At 46.1% G+C, this 19,740-nt stretch overlaps 1 protein-coding gene across 12 annotated transcripts in view; it reads right to left on the reverse strand.

The window, feature by feature from the left end:
- Positions 1 to 10,890: 10,890 nt before the first annotated feature.
- Positions 10,891 to 19,740, reverse strand: part of grin1a (glutamate receptor, ionotropic, N-methyl D-aspartate 1a) — a 45,957-nt gene continuing 37,107 nt past the window's right edge. For 7 of the 12 annotated variants that reach the window (XM_064307414.1, XM_064307415.1, XM_064307417.1 and 4 more), the window contains 2 exons: positions 18,499 to 18,609; positions 10,891 to 13,814 (listed from right to left, as the gene is read on the reverse strand). In XM_064307414.1, the coding sequence (XP_064163484.1) occupies positions 13,746 to 13,814; positions 18,499 to 18,609 (180 nt within the window). In that variant the 3' untranslated portion in view covers positions 10,891 to 13,745. The remainder of the gene's footprint in view (positions 13,815 to 18,498; positions 18,610 to 19,740) is intronic. The other 5 variants (XM_064307420.1, XM_064307421.1, XM_064307422.1 and 2 more) reach the window with 1 other exon arrangement.

A 19,740-nucleotide genomic window follows, 5' to 3' on the forward strand; every position in this document is an offset into this window, starting at 1 on the left:
ACTGGAATGTAACTAGTATTAACTGGTAGAATGTTGTTCCATGGAAGAATATGTTCACGTTCCAAAGTATTCCAAAATAAAAACATGCTGTGGACACAGAGTTCACTGAGGCTGCTGTGAGCTGCACAGAGGTCAAAAGTATGTAAATACTGACACCTACTGGTAGGAAAGAGTAAACCAGCCTTTATGAATCAGTCTCAGTTTGGCATTCCTCCACACAGGACAGCCAAATACAAGTATTTATTCTGCCGAACTTTATCAGAAATGTTAAAAGCGTTTTCTTGTGCAACAGAGAAAGACAAAGATTTGCAGTAGGAACCTTGCTGGATTTGTGCAGGTCTACAAACACATTTGGGTGGGGGAAAACAATCCTATTGTGGTAACAGAATAAACACACAAGCAGGACATGTCCAGAATACTGGATCACACTCCTGAGACACCAAGTCTCCAAGTTCTCTGCCTCCAATGTTTACATCACCCTGGCCAATCAGAGCTCAGGAAACTGCTGCTGCCGCTGTCCTGTTTTCCCAGAATTCTCCCCACTGGGGACAGACACACACATACACTCGCACACACACATATACACACACACACTCCAGCCCTGAGACACACACACATTCCAGCCCTGGGACACACACACACACACACACTCACCCACACTCCAGCCTCTGGACCGACAGACACACACACACACTCCAGCCCTGGGACACACACACACACACACACACACTCCAGCCCTGGGACAGGCAGACAGACAGACACACACACACACACACACTCCAGCCTCTGGACCGACAGACACACACACACACACGCACACTCCAGGCCTGGCACAGACAGACAGACACACACACACACACACACACACTACAGCCTCTGGACCGACAGACACACACACACACACACACACACACTCCAGCCTCTGGACCGACAGACACACACACACACACACTCCAGCCTCTGGATGACAGACACACACACACACTCCAGCCCTGGCACAGACAGACAGACACACACACACACACTACAGCCTCTGGACCGACAGACACACACACACACACACACGCACACTCCAGCCCTGGCACAGACAGACAGACAGACACACACACACACACACCACACACACACACTACAGCCTCTGGACCGACAGACACACACACACACACACACACTCCAGCCTCTGGACCAACAGACACAACACACACACTCCAGCCTCTGGACCAACAGACACACACCACACACACTCCAGCCTCTGGATGACAGACCACACACACACTCCAGCCCTGGCACAGACAGACAGACACACACACACACACTACAGCCTCTGGACCGACAGACACACACACACACACACACGCACACTCCAGCCCTGGCACAGACAGACAGACAGACACACACACACACACACACACACACACACTACAGCCTCTGGACCGACAGACACACACACACACACACACACTCCAGCCTCTGGACCAACAGACACACACACACACACTCCAGCCTCTGGACCAACAGACACACACACACACACTCCAGCCTCTGGATGACAGACACACACACACACTCCAGCCCTGGCACAGACAGACAGACACACACACACACACTACAGCCTCTGGACCGACAGACACACACACACACACACAGACTCCAGCCTCTGGACCGACAGACAAACACACACACACACTCCAGCCTCTGGATGACAGACACACACACACACTCCAGCCCTGGCACAGACAGACAGACACACACACACACACTACAGCCTCTGGACCGACAGACACACACACACACACACACACACACTCCAGCCCTGGCACAGACACAGACAGACACACACACACACACACAGACACTCCAGCCCAGGTCCACTCTGCACTGCCAGTGATGAGTGTAGGGGTTCATCCTGAAGACTACAAACAGCCTTACGTAACACAGAATGGAAAAACCCACCTCCTCCCGACTGTCCTTTAAACGAAGCGCGTCTCTTTCCAGCGATGTGCGGAAGGCCCGGGTGCTTTAGCAGGCCTGTGCAGACCACCAGCCACAGTACTTAAGCTACGTTCTGAGCGTACCAGGAATTATGGGTCTCGACAGGGAAGACCAACAATTCCTTTGCTGAGCTACAGCAGCGCAGTTTCATTCCTGTTAAAAGGAAATAAATAAACTGAGCGAATCGCTTTCCCACGAAGTCAGTGCTGCCGGTGGTGCCATCGCTGGCAGGACCAAGGCCAGGACCCCTGGTACACGCGGGTGGTTTGTGAGATGCCTGCTGCATTCGTCACATTACACCCAAATTAAGGCAAGGCCACAAAATATACAGTGGAAGAGGTTTGGTACCAGCGGGCATGACCAAGACAAAAAACCCACGCACATCCCAGACGATTTTATTGTAGGTGGTCATATCAAAAAAATGTAGTAAGTAAATCGGATAAAGAGAACGCCACACACTGCTTTATTTGTTCTCATTTACTTCACCATTTGCACAAAGTTGCGTGTGCCTTCTTCAGGTACCGGTCATAGACGGAACGTCAGTTTGTCTTATGAACTGACATTTGTCTGACGCAGGGAAATGATCAGTAAACAGAACCTGTTCTGTGGTCTGACTCCAGGTCACCCTGGAGCTCCCCGCATAAGGCGACTGCGGCAGGTGAACACCTGTGTGTGCTCAGAGCACCATCTGCTATAGCTGCTGTACCTTAAGAGCCAATTTACTGAACACCACCTTTTACCGAGTATTAAATAAGGGACTCGTTGGGTTAAGCCGGATCTGTTGCGTGCCGTAATAAATGGCACCTGATGGGTTACGTGCTTGCATAGCAGCGTTCTCTTCCCCCGTCACGTTTGGGGCCCTGCGTTTTGAACTCTTAAAGCAGCGCACGCGTTAAAGCGCATGCAAACCAAACAGCCTGGGTGCACGGCAGCCATTTGCATGCAAAAGGGCCTCGGGCTGCCTGGGTTACTCAGTGCTGCCTTAGGAAACCTGTCCTTGAACCTAACGCGGGGGAGTAAGGTGGTGGGGCAGGTAGCCAGGTACGTGGCAGGCGGCTGGCGGTAACGTGTGGTGGCGCGCAGGTGAGCCGTAAAGGTGGCGCGTGGGGCAGGTACTGTGTGGGGGCGGGGGCAGGCAGTAACAGGTGTGGGGTGGGCAGGGAGCGGGTGTGGGGCGGGGGTGGGGCTGGCGGTAACTGTGTGGGTGGGGGTGGGGGGCAGGGGTGAGGCCAGGGTAACAGTGTGTGGGCAGGGGGGCGGGGGGCAGGGGTGGGGCCAGGGTAACAGTGTCAGTGGGGGCGGGGGGCAGGGGTGGGGCCAGGGTAACAGTGTGGGCAGGGGTGGTGGGCAGGGGTGGGGCCAGGGTAACAGTCTGGGCAGGGGTCACAGGCTTGCTGGGAGTTTCCTCTCCCACTCTTCCCTGCAGGCCACAGTGGCCCCACATGACCGGCTTCCTCTCATCTAGGCAGGGGCACCCAAATCTGGCCCTGGAGGACAGCAGTGCTGCTGGCTCTCATTCCTACCTGAGAGTAAACCGGTCGATTAACACTGCTGGCCAGAGGTCTAACTCACCTGCTGTCCCAGGTTTAAATCAGTCCTGATTCGAGGGGAGGAATGAAAACTAGCAGCACTTCTCTAGTTTCTGCTACATCGGGCTCCCCAGTCAGGTGCCTCCATTCTGACTGGTGCTAGGCCTACTGTAGTACTGTTTGCGTTGAGTTGATGATTCAAATGAGCTGCATTCCTTATTAAACACGGACAGACTTAATGGTATGGAGTATGTTAGCTTTATTCTCCACTCTCACTCAGAGGGATATTTCCCAAAACAGCTGGATAACTGTGCTGAGTAAAGACCTGTATCACAAAGCAAGATTACTGAATTAGCTGGATAACTGCGCTGAGTAAAACCCAGAACAGGTGTTTTTACTTCAGTCCATGTTCCAATTTTGAGAGGGTTCTGGATTTTACTCAGCGCAGTCATCCAGCTAACTCGGTAATCCCGCTTTGTGAAACGGGACCCTGCTTCATGATGCAGGTCCCAGAGCTAGTATTGGAATTACGGACTGTTCAGGGTTTGCTGATGTCCCGGTTCATTCAGTTTGCATGTGCAAACACAGTATGTGCACAGTAGCGACAAGGCAGAGTTTACACTTACAGAACACAGTTCTGATCTTGCAACGTACATTTCATGTGCTACTACAAGTGGTCAGTTGAATGGACAAAAATGTAATTTTCATAAAGGGACCGACTCCACTGACAAGTGATGTGGACATAAACTCCAGTTTAGTTCTGTCTATTTTGCATTCGCAATAACGACTATGAATTATAATCGTATTTTGTTACGATAGCAAAATAAGCAAGCTTGCGGTTTACGTTAAACGCTGCAGGGTTTGAGAAAGTCCAGATGAGCACTTGGGGAATGGTGTAAATACTTCTGTTCCCACCGTGCAGGTCAAGTTCGGCTAAACCCTTTTCACAATTTCCCGGCTGTTTCCCAAATATGGAAAGGAATCTAAAACCCCTGCAAATTAGCACCTGGTTTTAAAGCCTGCTTCCACCTGATCCTGTGAATTAATTACACCCCGCTGAGACTTGAAAGGGGGATGCGAAACGCTGAAACCCCCGATTAGACGTGAAACAGAAGGGGAAAGTGCTGGCACTTACCAATAATTAAAGGAACGGAGAGCGCCGACGCCGACCGTGTTTCCCGCAGTTGGGATTTTATAAATCCGGCGAACTTTTCCACCCGGCGCCTTAAATATATGGAAAGGAAGGGGGGAAATTAAAGAAAAATAAATATCCGCTTTTCCAAGTCCTTTCTCTCGGACAGCTGTTTTAAAACGGTGTGGTGGGAAATGATGTCACTGGGCGAAGTAGCTGTTACGGGAACGCCTCCAAGCGCGCGTGGTCTGAGTCAGCCTAGTCCCATCGGTCCAGCTGTTCGCCAGCGGTCACAGAGGACGCCTCACTCCGCAGCGTGGACACGGGACACCTCCATAAATAATAGCAGCGAAAGAGTACTCCGTCAGTAATAACGGGCTGCATTTTGGCTCGTCACCCAGCCCCAATCAGAGCAGAGGGACTTTTCTGAATCTAAAACTTGGTTTACTTTACCTCGAGTCTGTTCCTGTCATCTAATTTCTATAACACTGCACCAGACTTAATGGATTCCAGTCAGATACTTCCACACAATCCCGGACAACAGCGGGACTGTTACTGTAGTCTGGCAGGCACAATCGCTCTTTTCGGCTGTTATCCCACATCTAGCGCGGAATCGCGGTGCCCTGTCACATCCGCCCACGAAAGGCGAGAACCCTGTGTCCATATGCATTCCTGAAAATTTCCCCCATTTAATGTTCTTTCTGTTCTAACCGAGCCTTACAACCATCAGTAGGCTACTGTATTACGTATAGCTTATATCATCTGGAATGGCACCGCAAAAAAGAATAGCCCAGTGCTCTGAAAACACCCAGATGTAAGGCGTCAGTAGGCGAACAGTGGAACAGAAGCCCCGTAAGGAACGTAAATATAAAGTACTCGCGAAGCTTTGCGCTGACATCAGTTTTTCTTCTGCGTGACTCTCTCACAAACTGATGCGCATAGCAACGCATTTTAATGTTTCCCGTAACAGCCATTATGAGGATATTGTGTGACAAGTTCACATTAAAAATGGGCTCGATTCTGTCGGGATACAACATATGAAAAATGAAGAGTAACACATAAGCTATGTTTAAAATGTCCCGACATAACGGCCAAAGCTAGGAAAAATATAGTTTATAGCGATTTGTGGTTTGGATTTTGTTCTTTGGTGTGGCGTGACCACTCGAAGAAAGGTACTTTGAAAGAAAGAACGAAAGACTTTGTAAGTGTTGTTAAAAATCACAAACATACCTTGGCGTTGCCTTAATTTCCTCTCTTCAGCTTCTGTCCTTGTGAGCCGGAGCCATACGCGTGCTGGGTGAGCAGAACTGGAGGCGTTTGTTTAGTGAAATTCACTCACTCCTTAAACATTAAGTTAAAGTTTTCTTAACGATCAGTTATTCTAATAAGCATAAGGTCATAGCAAATGCGCGTAATGTCACGGGACTCTTGCTGTAGGCTACCTCCCTCCCTTGCTGCGTTTAGGATGGATTTATGAAAGGAAGGGAGTGAAGTCAATGCCCTCTTTCAAAGGAAAAGGATGTTTTGTAATATGTGTGGTGTATTCCCGTCGGATAAAAGGGAAATGAATGAACTCCAAGCGGTCTATGTATGTCAGGAATGCGTCTTAAAGAAACAGGGAGCTTCTGTCTCATGACTTAGGTAAACTCTTCATCAGAGATTTGCCCTACAGGTTTTTAAATATTTTAAAGCCCGCCCTCTCTGTCTGAAACACACTGAATTACTGCATATGGGCAGATATAGGCTATCGAGGATTTTTTTTTCTTCTAATATGTAGGCTATGTAATTTCAAATGGTCTTTATTACGTGTCCATGTAGGTCTATTATAAAACTATTTCAGTGGATGTATAGCCATTTTATGGTTAATCGCCATCAGGGTTGACTTCTACACCAATGCATGAAACGCATAGGCTTTGTTACAGTAGACCTAACGTATACAATTAAGAAATCTGAGATACTTTTGTAAAACATGGGAAAACTTCAGGTTACTATCGTAACCCCGGTTCCACCTATGGGGAATGACATCCGGTCTTGACTCCTCAGAAGCATCCAATTGCACCAAGTCTGGCTCTGACAGACAGTAGCACGTCCAATGCTACAGGAGGCACCGCCCTCCCATAAGAGCATATAGGACGCTACAGCGCTAATACTCATCAGTGAACGTATTTGCTTCTTGTGCGCGGCAAGCAGGGCAGTCTTGGTGGATCACTCCACTCGATGTTTCAGAGAACCAGGGTTACGATAGTAACCTAAAGTTCTCTTTCATCATCTCGTGTTCGAGATCCACCTATGAGGAGATATGGACAACTCCCAGCTTGCCCTATGCTCACAGCTGAGAAACTGTCAGGCCAGCAAGGGCAGCCTCCCCCCTTGAGGGGAGGGCGTGTCTGGCACATCCCATGTAAGGAAGTACTAAACACAAAGCAGGTGAGGGGAGATGCGTGAGCTTTACACAGAGCTCACCCCCAGAACTGCGTGGGCTACTGGAGTGCTGGTGACGTCCAGGCGGTAGAACGTAGCAAAGGTGTGTGGAGAAGCCCAGCCTGCAGCTGAACAAATCTCCTGCAAGGAGACCCCACGTAATAGGGCCCACAATGCAGCTATGCCCCTGTTAGAATGAGCACTCAGGCCTGCGGGGGGTGTTATCTCCTTTGAGTCATATGCCATAGCAATAGCTTCCACAAGCCAATGGGACAGCCACTGCTTAGAGATGGCTTTCCCTTTGCAGGGCGGGCCCCAGGCGACAAAGCTCTGAAAGCCTTAGTCCTTGTCATATACACGTGGAGAACACGCACAGGACATAGCATATGCAGCCTTTGATCCTCTTGAGAGGAGTAAGGCAGTGGGTGAAAACGATGGAAGTCACTGACTCGCTTAGCCGAAGCTAGAGCGAGCAGCAATGCTGTCTTGAGAGTTTTAACTCGACCTCATTTATAGGCTCGAATGGCTGTAGAGACAGAGCCTCCAGCGCCAGTGATAAATCCCAAGAAGGGATGTGCTTTTTAGCAACAGGCAGAGAATGGTGAGCCCCCTTCATAAACTTGCGAATGAGGGAGTGTTGCTCCACTGCATAGTCTCTGAACCCAACATGACAAGCAGTGATAGCTGCCAGGTAGACCTTAATGGTTGAAAAGAATTTCCCTTTATTCATAAGGTTCTGTAAAAAGCACAATATGTCAGTAACAGAGCACTGGTAATGCACTGACTGACGAGAGGCACACCATCCTTCAAATACCTGCCGCTTATTTTCATAAAGTGACCTGGTAGGGGGCGCTCTCGTGCATTGGATGATAGCAGCCACACGAGAGGGGAGCCCTAACACCACAAGGTTATGCCTCTCACGGGCCAAGCCCAAAGAGCTACTCGCTCAGGCGGGGGTGGTGTATTTCCCTGTTCGCTTGAGAGAGGAGGTCTGCGCGTAGCGGGAGTGTGCATGGCTGTGCATAAAGGAGAGGGATAATCTCTGCCAGCCACGGCGATTTCGGCCACCTGGGTGCTATCAGGATCAGTGTCAAGCTCTGTTCTCTCACTCTGGCTAGAGTGGGAGAGATGAGAGCGAGGAGGGGAAACGCATAAGGAAGCACATCGGGTCATGGGTGTGCCAGTGAGTCCACACCGAGAAGTCCATTCTTGTCCCGTCGCGAGAAAAACATAGGACACGGCCAAATCTGTGCCACAGCATTTCCACGATCTGGGGATGCAGCCGCCATTCCCCATAAAGTGGGTTTCCCCTTGACCACCGATTCGCCCCCGTGTTCAGAATGCCTGGAACATGGGTCGTGCATATTGACAGAAAGTGACATCTGCTCCAGACCAGCAGTCTGTGGGCTAGACAGTGGAGCTGAAGGGAGCGCATGCCACCTTGCCGATTGACATATGCTACCGCAGTCGTGTTGTCGCAGCGGATTAGCACATGATGTCCCCTTAGACGGGGGAGAAAATATCTGAGAGCTATCCAAATACTTAGTAGCTCCAGATAATTGATGTGAGCTGAGCGTAGCTGGATTGGCCACGTCCCATTCACAATACGTCCCTCCTGAGTGGCACCCCACCAAGAGAGGGACACGTCTGTCCCAACTTTCCTCATGAGAACGATCCCGAGAGGGGTCCCCTGAGTGTAAAAGTCTGTGCTTTCCCAGTGACGCAGAGTTTGGTAGCACTCGCGTGTCACCGAGAGACGGCGATGGAGATTGCCCACGGGGCTGAGGTGCAGCTATGAAATCTACCTCATAAAGCCCCTGCTTCTTAACCCCTTAAGGCACAAGCCAAATCTTGCCAATCCTTGCCCATTTAGGGGGTACCCTATTTAAAGCTTTATAACTCCAGATGTGAACACCACAGAGACTTGAAAATGGCTTAAATGAAGCAAGACATTTGTACAATTTACAATACTAATGCAGATTAGTTTATATTCATAATTTTGGAAGAAATGAAGTGCCACAAATGCAATTGTTTTGACAAAAAATCTAAAATAAATTTGCACTTTTTAAGTTTGCAATGAAATACTGAGAGATTGCATATAGGAGGTTAAACTATACATGTGCTAGATCAAAAACTTCTTGACCACAAGTTCATAAAATCTAAGGGTGGATATGTAGAACTACTATAGATGTATGAAGCAAAAACTAAGCAGTGTACCCTCCATCTCCAAATCTATCCAAAATGTCTAAATTATGCATTGCTGTAAATCACAACATATTCACGTATTTCAATAGAAATCAACTGTTTTGACTCAAGGAAATCGCTGTTGCATAATTTTCAAATGGGAATTGCAAGCTTTCTGTCAGTACAGTGATCTAAAATAGCTAGGTGTCCAGAAACATATCCAAAATATCTCCAAAATTGAATAAAATGCTTTTTGTCCATTATAACGCATATAAATGAGCCCCTTATGAAGGTTTAAGATGAAACATTGCTATCAGATTAAAAAAATAATTCACAAATATTGTCACACAATGCGGTACAGTACCTAAATGTGTAATAATTAACTCGTGTGTATTTCTATACTCTGTACTCTCGTATGTTTTTTTTGTATAGGGATGGGACAACATGAAAACAATTTTCAACCGTCCACCACGTTTTGGCAATGTTCCAACTCTGACGTTGAGTGATAAGATGCGGTCGGCTGATAACCGAGCTCGCACCGACACAGAGTTTAGGTCCTGTCCCAAGAACGTTACATTCTGGGATGGAGAGAGATTGCTCTTGGGGATGTTCACTCTGGAACCAAGAGATGACAGTTGTGTCAGAACTAGCTGTGTGTTCTGCAAAACTCTGACTTCCGACTTGGCGATGATGAGCCAATCGTCGATATAAGTCAGAATTCTGACTCCCGTTAGTCTCAACGGAGCCAGGCCGGCCTCTACACAAAGACAGAACACCCCTGGGCTTAGGGAGAGGCCGAAGGGTAGAACTGTGTATTCGTAGCAAACACCGCGGTGGGCGAAGCGGAGACATTTTGTGTGAGGGGGATAGATGCCTATGTGGAAAAAGGCATCTTTCAGATCGATTGATGTGAACCAATCGTTCTGACGTATTGAGCATAGAAGAGTGCTGTACTGCACGTTAACATTTTGAAGTTGTATTGCCTCAAATGTTTGTTCAGCACCCTGAGATCCAAGATCGGACGTAGGGAGCCGTCCTTCTTTGGAACCAGGAAGTAGCGTGAATAAAAGCCGTGTTATATTACACACGGATCGCCCCTTTGTGTAATATAACAGTAAAAATAACTGTTTAGGATGAAGTGGGGAATCCTCTGACCTTGGTCTTAAAGCCCATCTAGGTTGAAAATGAAAGTTTTTTTAAATTCTTTTATACGCTGTGTATTGTCACGTGCAATACACAACATACAGAATGATCACCTAACTTTTGTAGGTTATGTTGTCATATGAAAATCAAGTCTTTTAAGCATAGAAATGACAATGTTATGGCAATGGCTCAACATGGTGACAGGTAGGAGACCCACATTTTATAACATAATACCCAGGAAGAAAAGAGTCTACGTGCTAGTCGTTTTTGTCTGTTGGTATCAAGTTAGATTTAATATTGTACACGTGTTGGTCTCTCTGTGTGCACGCGTGCGTGCGTGCACGTTTTCATCTATATATCCCGAGCGTCCCTCATAATCTATATTGCATAAAGACTGAATGTGGAATTCTAGTGACAGTAATACCAAAATGGAGGAAACTAAATGCATACACTTTTTATATAATTTATACAATAACTGCTCAGACTCTATTTCACTGCATACTGATGCATTGACAAGTGTCCTTTTTTATTGGCACATATAAATTCATTTTATTTACACTTGCATTTATATACAGTATATTTTTTCATGGGAAAGACTTGGTGCATTCTCGTATCTGAATGAAATGTACATGGCTATTAAATAATTAAATAACAACAATGAATAACAAACTAAATACATAAATTATCGAGCACGTGTTCCCCCTTCCCCAAAAAAAGTTGTCAAAACGACTTCCTTTCAGTGTAAATGTCTCACAATCTACCTTTAAACCTACTAAAGCAAATCACTTTATATTTTCAGTGCAAAAAAAATCATCTGAGAGCTAAATCAGGATGTGCAAAATATATACTGTGCATAATCAATCAGTGTAAATAAAGCAATCCATAATGGTACAAGTGAAAATAAACACACATGCATATTATTTAGTCAGAAAATTTGAAAAGAAATAACCAGTTACTCAGGTCTGACATAGATACCGTATGGTGAATAGTTTTTTAAAATGTTATTAAAGCAGGTTTTGCGTCTGAAGGTTGGAGTTCAATAAAGAAACACTGGCTAGTGACAGCTAAACCCAAACTTCAGTGTTGAGACACACATATCTCAGTGCACACGTTTTCAGACAAATTAACAAATTAACGATCTGAGCACTTCATAGAGCTAGTGCTTTATAGATATTTTACAAAGCAAATAAACTGAAATGCAATTGGGTGCAGTTAGACCTGTTTATAGTCACACATTGTCACATTCATTATTTCACATAAGAATCACATAAAGTCCTGACATTAAAGTGCTGCTCAGTGTGTCTGTACTCAAAGGTGAGCTCGTCCTCTGTGGTGGACGATGTGCATCAGGTAGTCTTTTCTTTAAATTTATTTAACATGCAGCAGTAGGGAGTTTTCTCGGCTCCAGAACTTGGGAAACGGCCTGTTTTTGCAACTAACCAAGTTGACACTTGAAAAGGAGTTCTGCATCAACTGAGCTGGAAAATCACCTGCATTCATTTCATGTAAAAAAAAAATAAAAATAAAAAAAGAATCTAGGAATGCCTGAGAGAGGGGGTCTCCTTGTCATGTGCGTGTTTTTGAAATTAAAATATTTTTTTTACATGAAAGAATCAAGTGCTGGTTGGATGAAAAACCTGGCCCTTTGATGCACCGTGGGAACTGGAGTTGAGAAAGACTGGATTTGATTGGACAGAGAGAGAGTACTGGCCCAAACAGCAGAACTGGCTGAGGTGCACCAGAGCATTAAAACTAAACAGACTCTATTACAAAATCACAATGTTCTAAATCGTACTGGACGCTAAGAACAAACACACATAGTCCACTGAATGAGACTACCTTGTGATGGGAGGGTGGGGCTTTGTGAACTCCAGAGGGGGTGGAGCTATTGAGTGCTGTCAATGACCTGATGTTTTGAGGAGTGGTTCGTAGCGTTGATGGGGAGCAATTGATTGGCTGAGATGGCTGAGATGGATCAGTGATTGACAGCACACAGTAGCCCCGCCCATGGGTCTCGCGAAGCCTCGCTCTCCCGTCACAAAAAGAGCTACCAGGAGTCTGTTAAAATAAGACGGCCATTTTCTCCACGGCCAGGGCCGGCACGAGCAGCCATGTTGAGCATGTCCAGCAAAATATCGGTTTTAAGAGAGGGCATACAGCAAGAAACACAATACAGTAGCCAAAACTGCTTCCTTTTCTTGAGATCCCCCCCCTTTTTGGAGAGAGAAATACCCTGGTTCTGTGGGGGGGGGGGGAGCTCCTTGAAAAGATGACCTTGCATGCTGCGTAAATACTCGAAAACATTCCTGATCTAAGTAACTAACACATAATCCACTGAGCGACAGTTCCGTCACAGGGCACCAATGACTGCACTGGACGAACAGAGAAAGGAAACTAGCCGATAAAGAGGAAATAGAAGTACCGTAGAGTTCCACGAGCATTGAGCTAACTGCAATTCAAGTGTTAAAAACAACGGTTTGAACAAAGAATCAATGCGCTAAACTTTGATTCGTATCAACGTAGTTACGTTTGTGCATGCTACAACTTTTACCGCAGTGGTTTAAATCGAAGACAAACTCATACCATATACTCACACACTCAATACTAAAGCTTGCCCTAATTTAACAAATAACATATCTAATGTATTTAGATATGGTGAGCTTTTTAAATGACAGGTATTCATCTTAAAAAGAAAGCTGTTATAACAGATTGCCTAAAAATACTTAAGAAATAATGTTGCATCATAAGCATAATTCCTTCCATCTAAGAATCCATCAAACTGTAACTGTTTTGTTTATCGTACTTTCAAATACTCTAAAACATTTACAAAAGTAATATTTGATAAATCGTACTTGTCTGACTACCATATCTGACAGTTCAATATCTGCACAAAGTGAGTCGAGCATTAAACAGGAAGGGGATAGAGGAACAGGATGGTGCAGGTCCCCATTGCATTTGTGCTACTGGGTTCCGATTGGACGTTGAGTCAGGTTGTCTGCGGAATGTTGTCTGCGGTTTGGCTTCTGATTGGATGTTGAGTCAGGGTGTTGGCGGAATGTTCTCTGAAGTTTGGCTTCAGATTGGACGTTGAGTCGGATTGTGGTCGGAATGTTGCCTGAGCGTCTGTTTGTTGAGGTTCCGTTTTCGGAGCGTTTGTGAAGTGCCCCGCGCACCGTCTCTCAGACAGACGGGGTGGGGTGGGGGGTGAGGTGCAGGAGACGTGGAGTGTCCAACAGCCCCCTCTGTTCCTCGCCCCCCCTTAGTCTCTCTCTCTTGCTCTCTCTCTCTCTCTCCCTCTCTCTGGTCCGAATAGCTCTTTCTCTCTCTCTCTGTCTCTCTCGCTTTCACACCACTGTACTGACGGACGGATCTGATAGGTTCAGCTGGCCCGTGATGTCAGTCGGTGGGTACTGCTGCAGAGGGAGAGAGCACACACAAGGAAAGAGAAGACGTGTCATTCCTCTAACACTCTGCCTTTTGTTTTCACATTTTTATCCTCATCCACCCCAGAGAGGAAAAGAAACAACAGCAGCTCAATTTTGGGTTCCTCTGTGCAAGCTCAGGATCCCCCTCCTCCCCTGCCAACCGCCAAAAACTAAAGAAACAAACATGATGACCAAAACAAAATCTGAGCTTGCGTCTGATTGGATGTAGTAAAAAAAACACTACAAAGCCTATTCTGACCCGAGGTTACCGGTCAGAATAAGATCAGGTGACATCACAATCGTGCAGGACCCAATGAACTTCCTGTGTTATGTACCTATAAATACCAACAAACTGGCTTTAGGGGTGAACAAGAATGGAAGCACTCTTTGCTGTGGAGACAGACTGACCCGATGGCTTCACCAGCACAGCTAGGTGCTGGTGAGACTCTGTGATCCTGAATGGAGACTGATTGCATTTTTATGGCTGTCTTTGTGGGAAACCACCTTACAGCAGGCAGGGGACTCCTCTCCAGCAACACCTGAGTGATGCACGGCAGCCATTTTGTGCCAGAACATTTGGACAATGTCACTAGAGGTGGTGAGGAGAATCATCAAGCCGGCTGAATGTGGGGAGGGCTAGACGGCCAGATTAGAGAGCCGGGTCAGGAACACCGGGGAACCTCGAAAAATAATACGAGCATTTTTTGACCACAGCGTGTGGCGACATCAGGTATTCATGATTGGGGGTTTGTTATATTTCTATATTTCACACATTAAATATGTTGTGCATGTATTTTCTGTATGTCCAGCATATGTATTTCCATTCTGTTGGCTTAAATAGAATGTACCTGACCCCATGCATGTGCAAGACTACCATGCTGATCGCCATGACAAATTCAGAGCAAAATCGTCTGTGAGGATTCTGCCATGGATCGGTCATTAAAGTGGCATTTTCATGATGGCAGTGGCCATGTTTAATGTTGGCAAACCTCTTCCAGTAATGGCGACTCACCACTAAAAAGCCACAGTAGAATTACCACAGTACACGTCTTAACTCAAATAAATCAACCTCTTTTACATCATAGAACTGCTTTTTTTGTTGTTGTGTATTTGTGTTGTGAATTGTGAAGATAGAACATGGTGCCAATTCATGCACTTGTTATCAAAAATATTCACATCAGAAATGTTTCCATCATGAAAATAGAAATTCCTTGTATCAACTGTTGAATGATTTGTTCTGGCCAACACTTTGGGGAAACGCCCCAATGTTGACATATGTAAAACAATAACTTGAAGGTAAGAGATGATCAAATTTTAGCTATATTTCCAATATTTTTTCCAGTCTGTCCCATATAAAAAAGCAATACATGTACATAATCAATTTATACTACAGTATGAATTCCAAAGCATTATTAATGCATTTTGATATATGTCAGTCACTTGACATATATTGCATACATAAAACAATTACTACCACTTTCACAGATTACAAAGTATATTTGACAATACATGCAGTTTTACAATATATTCTCACAATAGTGGCAATATTTGATATACTGCATGTCCTTATATATGCGGCACAATTTCAAATCTTAAAAAATGATGTTTAAAATGTGTTTTTATATATTGCTTTGTCTGAATGAGTAGCAAATGCATGAAGCCAGTCTGTTCTGATTGGAGAGCACAGACTGGCACTGCTTCTTGCTTCTACAAGGATACTGGGATCATGCTGGAAACAACACAACTGAAAATATTGAAATATAATCCAAACAGGAATTTTGATCATTTGCCCTGTGTAATGAAATAAGCACAACAAAAAAGACTGATCAAACCTTTTTTTTCTTAAGACTCCTGAAAAAAGATGAACCAAAGAGGACACAAATCTGACATTTACCGATAAACGAAAATGCGGAGGATTAATGGACAAACACACAATATGCAGTAAGAGTTGGGTTCAATCCTCCAACTCATTTTTCATCTAAACTGATTGCATTGGTTCCATTTCATCATTAAAATTGCACCACATGAGGTCTTTGGTTTAGAGTTTCTTTGCAGGGGGCGAGGGGCAAATGCAGGAAGTCCTTTCTCCCTGGTGTTTGTAGGGAGGTGACTGTCTCTGAGTCTTTTGAGTTCCACCATTAGAATGCTCGAGACACCCTGCAAGACCTCATCACCATTTAGGGCTCATTCCAATTGCTTATTTTTGCCGTTCTTGTCTCCTTGGTCCTCGCCTGACCCAGAAATCAATCAAGGTCCGCCATCTTCAAGGACATTCCAACATGTCAAATGCTCCTTGAAGAAGTTAGGAGCGAGGAGCTAGGAGGCCCCTGAAGGACGCTTCAGCAAGGAAACACGAGTGCATCCTTTGGGGAAGTATTTTTTTCAGAAGGCGTAATGTATAAATGATCGACCTGTGGATCTACCTCTCCCTATCTGCCATATCTGTAATTGACGTGGCTTCGAACTGATGCTTGACTGAACAAGGACATTCCATTTGCCTAATACAAGTTTCCTTGATTCCTCCATCCTCGCGTCCTTACCTTGCTTCCTCCAATGGGTGGATCTAGGAACTAGGTAAGATACGCAAGGAAAGGAAGCAAGGAAGTAAAAATAAGCGATTGGAATGAGCCTTTAGGCTCTCTGCTAGCTTTCTGAGTCATAGCCCACAGTGCCCCCTGCTGAGAGACAGGTGAACAGCAACAGGAAGCTCTATGGTTCTGCTCTACAAACCAAGCCCATGGAGGAAGAGAGACGCAGTGTGTGTGGCATGTAGTGGGACACCGAACACGCAAAAGAAGTCCATCGATATCCAGTCATAAAGAAAATAACAGAAACACTGATATAAAATAAAAGGGATGGTCACAATTGGAAGATGGTTACAGTACTTCCCTGTTTAAATGACTTTTTGACCTGAATTTTACCTTCTCGTAAAGTCACATAAAGTCTGACTACACTCAACCAAACCTGTTGTTCACTTTTACACTAATCTGCTATTCCCTCTTTTGGCCCAATACTCCCTCAATGGAGTTTCAGATTGAAGGCCCAAGTGACCTATCGATTGAGAAATGTCTGAACAGAGAGGTCCGTCCACCCCCATTTCACCCCACCAGAGACCATTAATCCCAAGCAAGATGCTGTACACTGTGCTACTTCCTGTCCCTTTCAAGGAGTTCCTGTTGGTACTAAAAGAGCTTCAGTGCTGGCTGCTGTGAATGAGTATTTATAAGCAGTCAGGCCTGGAACGTATTGTAGTTCAGAACCATTGTGTTGAATCAATTCTAGAGGTGTCTGTAGTGACTTTAAATTGAAAACCATTTGGCTTGGTTTTTCTGATGAAGATGCCCTCACCACAGCAGTTTAAGAGCACCACCAGTGTGGAACAACTTTTAGGCTAATGTGTAATTCAGTGGTTCCCAACCTCGGTCTTAGGATCCACTGTGTATGCTGGTTTTTGTTACAGCTGCAACTGTAAGGGCTGTTGGCCAGTAACAGAAAAGTTGCCAGGTTTGCCTGTAAGCTCTTTGCCTGGAGGAGAGTCACCCAGAATGCAGCTCTTGAAATTGTGACCGATTAGGGGAAAAAAAGGAATTGACATCAGCACTTTCACATTCTCAGAGGGCACCTCCTTAAGGGGCGTGTCCATTATAAATAGGGGGAGGTTCATTTGAAGTTAAAGACTGACCTTTCTCTCAAAGAAGCCAGGAATAAATTAGCTATGCAAAAGGACCCCTTGGAATGATACCGTGCAAAAATTCAAAAGAAAAAGAACATTCAAACAATCCCAATTTGGAATAAAATACAGTTGCAAAATTCCCCCAGCAAGAGCCGACACTATACAGATATGCAGTAACGGGAGCCAATTGGACCCTCCCATTGGCACCATCCTGAAACAGAAAGTTCTCTACAGAGGAACAGCAAAGTTAGCGCTCCCACACTTGTTGGTCTTTGGCAAATAGTTACTTCAGGACCATGGAGTTTCCCGCCATAACTTTGCCGCATACCTTGCTACTGACCTTAAAAGGGGAGGGTGGGCGGTGGGGGGGTGGGGGTGTGGGGGAGGGGCACAAACACCAGAAGGACAAGGACGTATGAACTCAAATTGAAAAGGACCAAGCATTAAAGGAACGGGGAGAGACGCAAACATTCACAATAATAAAAAAAATAAGGAAAAGGAAAAAGAAACCGAAAAGCCGGAAACCACATCCAGGTCAGCGACGAGGGGAGAAAAGGGGGAAAAGTACAGGCAAGGGTGCCCTGCCCCACCTGTCGATCGACACCTACTTTCCCTTACCTCTGGGTCCTAAACCCCACCCACTACAAAGCGTAGCCTGGCCCAGTGCCCTATCCATAGACCGAGCGGCGCCTCCCTTTCTCCGGCCCTGCCCTACAGCCTCCCTGCCGCCTGACTCTCCTGACGGGGCGCGTCCCCCACGGATGTCTGGATGGATGGCTGACTGGACAGACACGTGGCTATGGCTGTTAACTCCCATGCGTGAGGGCCAAGCAACTTTGGAATGGGGACAGTCTGGTAGAGGAAGATGAGAGTGATAGGATAAAGAAAGACAGCAAGAGGAGAGAGAGTGAGAGAGAGAGAAGTGGATACAGTAGAGACAGAGTGAGAGAAAGAAAGAGAGAGAGAAACAGGGAGGGGTTTGTTTCTTCATCTCCTTACCGTATCTTTGGAGGACCTACGTCTCTTGATGCTGGAGGCCAGGGAGGTACTGATGGACCTAAAAGAGGTTTTCTTTTTGGGGTCGGGCTCTGCTCTACCACCTGTCCTATCCTAAAATAAATATATATGTAGATGAATTATTGATGTTCTTTGGAGCGAACGCGTTTGGTCTCCCTCCCCCACCCCCGCCACCACCCACCCGGACCCCTGACAGCCACCCACCCCCCTCAACTCTATCTCCCTGTCTGCTCGTATGTATGAAAAGAACCCCATCTCTGCATCTCTTAATTCATCTGCATGGTACAGTAGCTGGATCAATCCCTGTGTCCTGGTAACCAGCCTGTTGGAGTCCCCTGGGGGACCAGGGAAGCGTCTCTTGGACCTGCACCTGGGGGACCTCAGTGTGCCTTTGTCTGTCAGTATGGCTGCCTAATTTCCCTCTCTCTCTCTCTCTCTCTCGATCTCTCTCTGTCTGTCTTGTTTGGGAGGGGCTGGAGAGCCCCTCCCGAAGCGCTGGTATGCACCCCTAGCTGGCATCCAAAGTAACGGAATAAGTGAACCCTGCACCTCCTGCTGCAACGCACCACATTATGCATGTGAAACAGCACAGTTCTGTCACCCAATGACTGCGCTGCTCGGTTGGCTGGGCTGCAGAGTTAAAAGCAGTGGCAGCACACATTTCAACAGATGTGTCTGATAGTCTGCACAAGGTAATCTGTGTACGATAGTCTGTGCATCAAAGTAGTCTGCATATGATGGTACTCTGTGTACGATGGTGGTCTGTGTATGATAGTACTGTGTGGATGATGGTAGACTATACAGTGGTAGTCTGCCTACGATAAACGTCTGTCTGTGAGGGTAGCGCGCATATGATGGTTGTCTGTGTATGATGATACACCATGTACAATGGTAGTATGATATGAGTCATCTGCATATGACGGTAGCCTGTGTACGATGGTAGTCTGTGTATGATGGTAGTCTGCATACAATGGTTCTGCATATGGTGGTAGTCTGCGAGTGATGTAGTCTGTGTGTAAACGTGGTCTGTGTACAATGGTAGTCTGCATATGATGGTAGTCTGCACATGATGTAGTCCCTGTACGAAGGTAGTCTGTGTACAATGGTGGTCTGCACATGATGTAGTCTGTGTACGACGGTAGTCTGTGTACAATGGTAGTCTGCATAGTATGGTAGTCTGCACATGATATAGCCTGTGTATGAAAGTAGTCTGTGTACAATGGT

This window comes from Anguilla rostrata, chromosome 14 (assembly GCF_018555375.3).
Source record: "Anguilla rostrata isolate EN2019 chromosome 14, ASM1855537v3, whole genome shotgun sequence".
In the NCBI taxonomy this organism is placed as follows: Eukaryota; Metazoa; Chordata; class Actinopteri; order Anguilliformes; family Anguillidae; genus Anguilla; species Anguilla rostrata.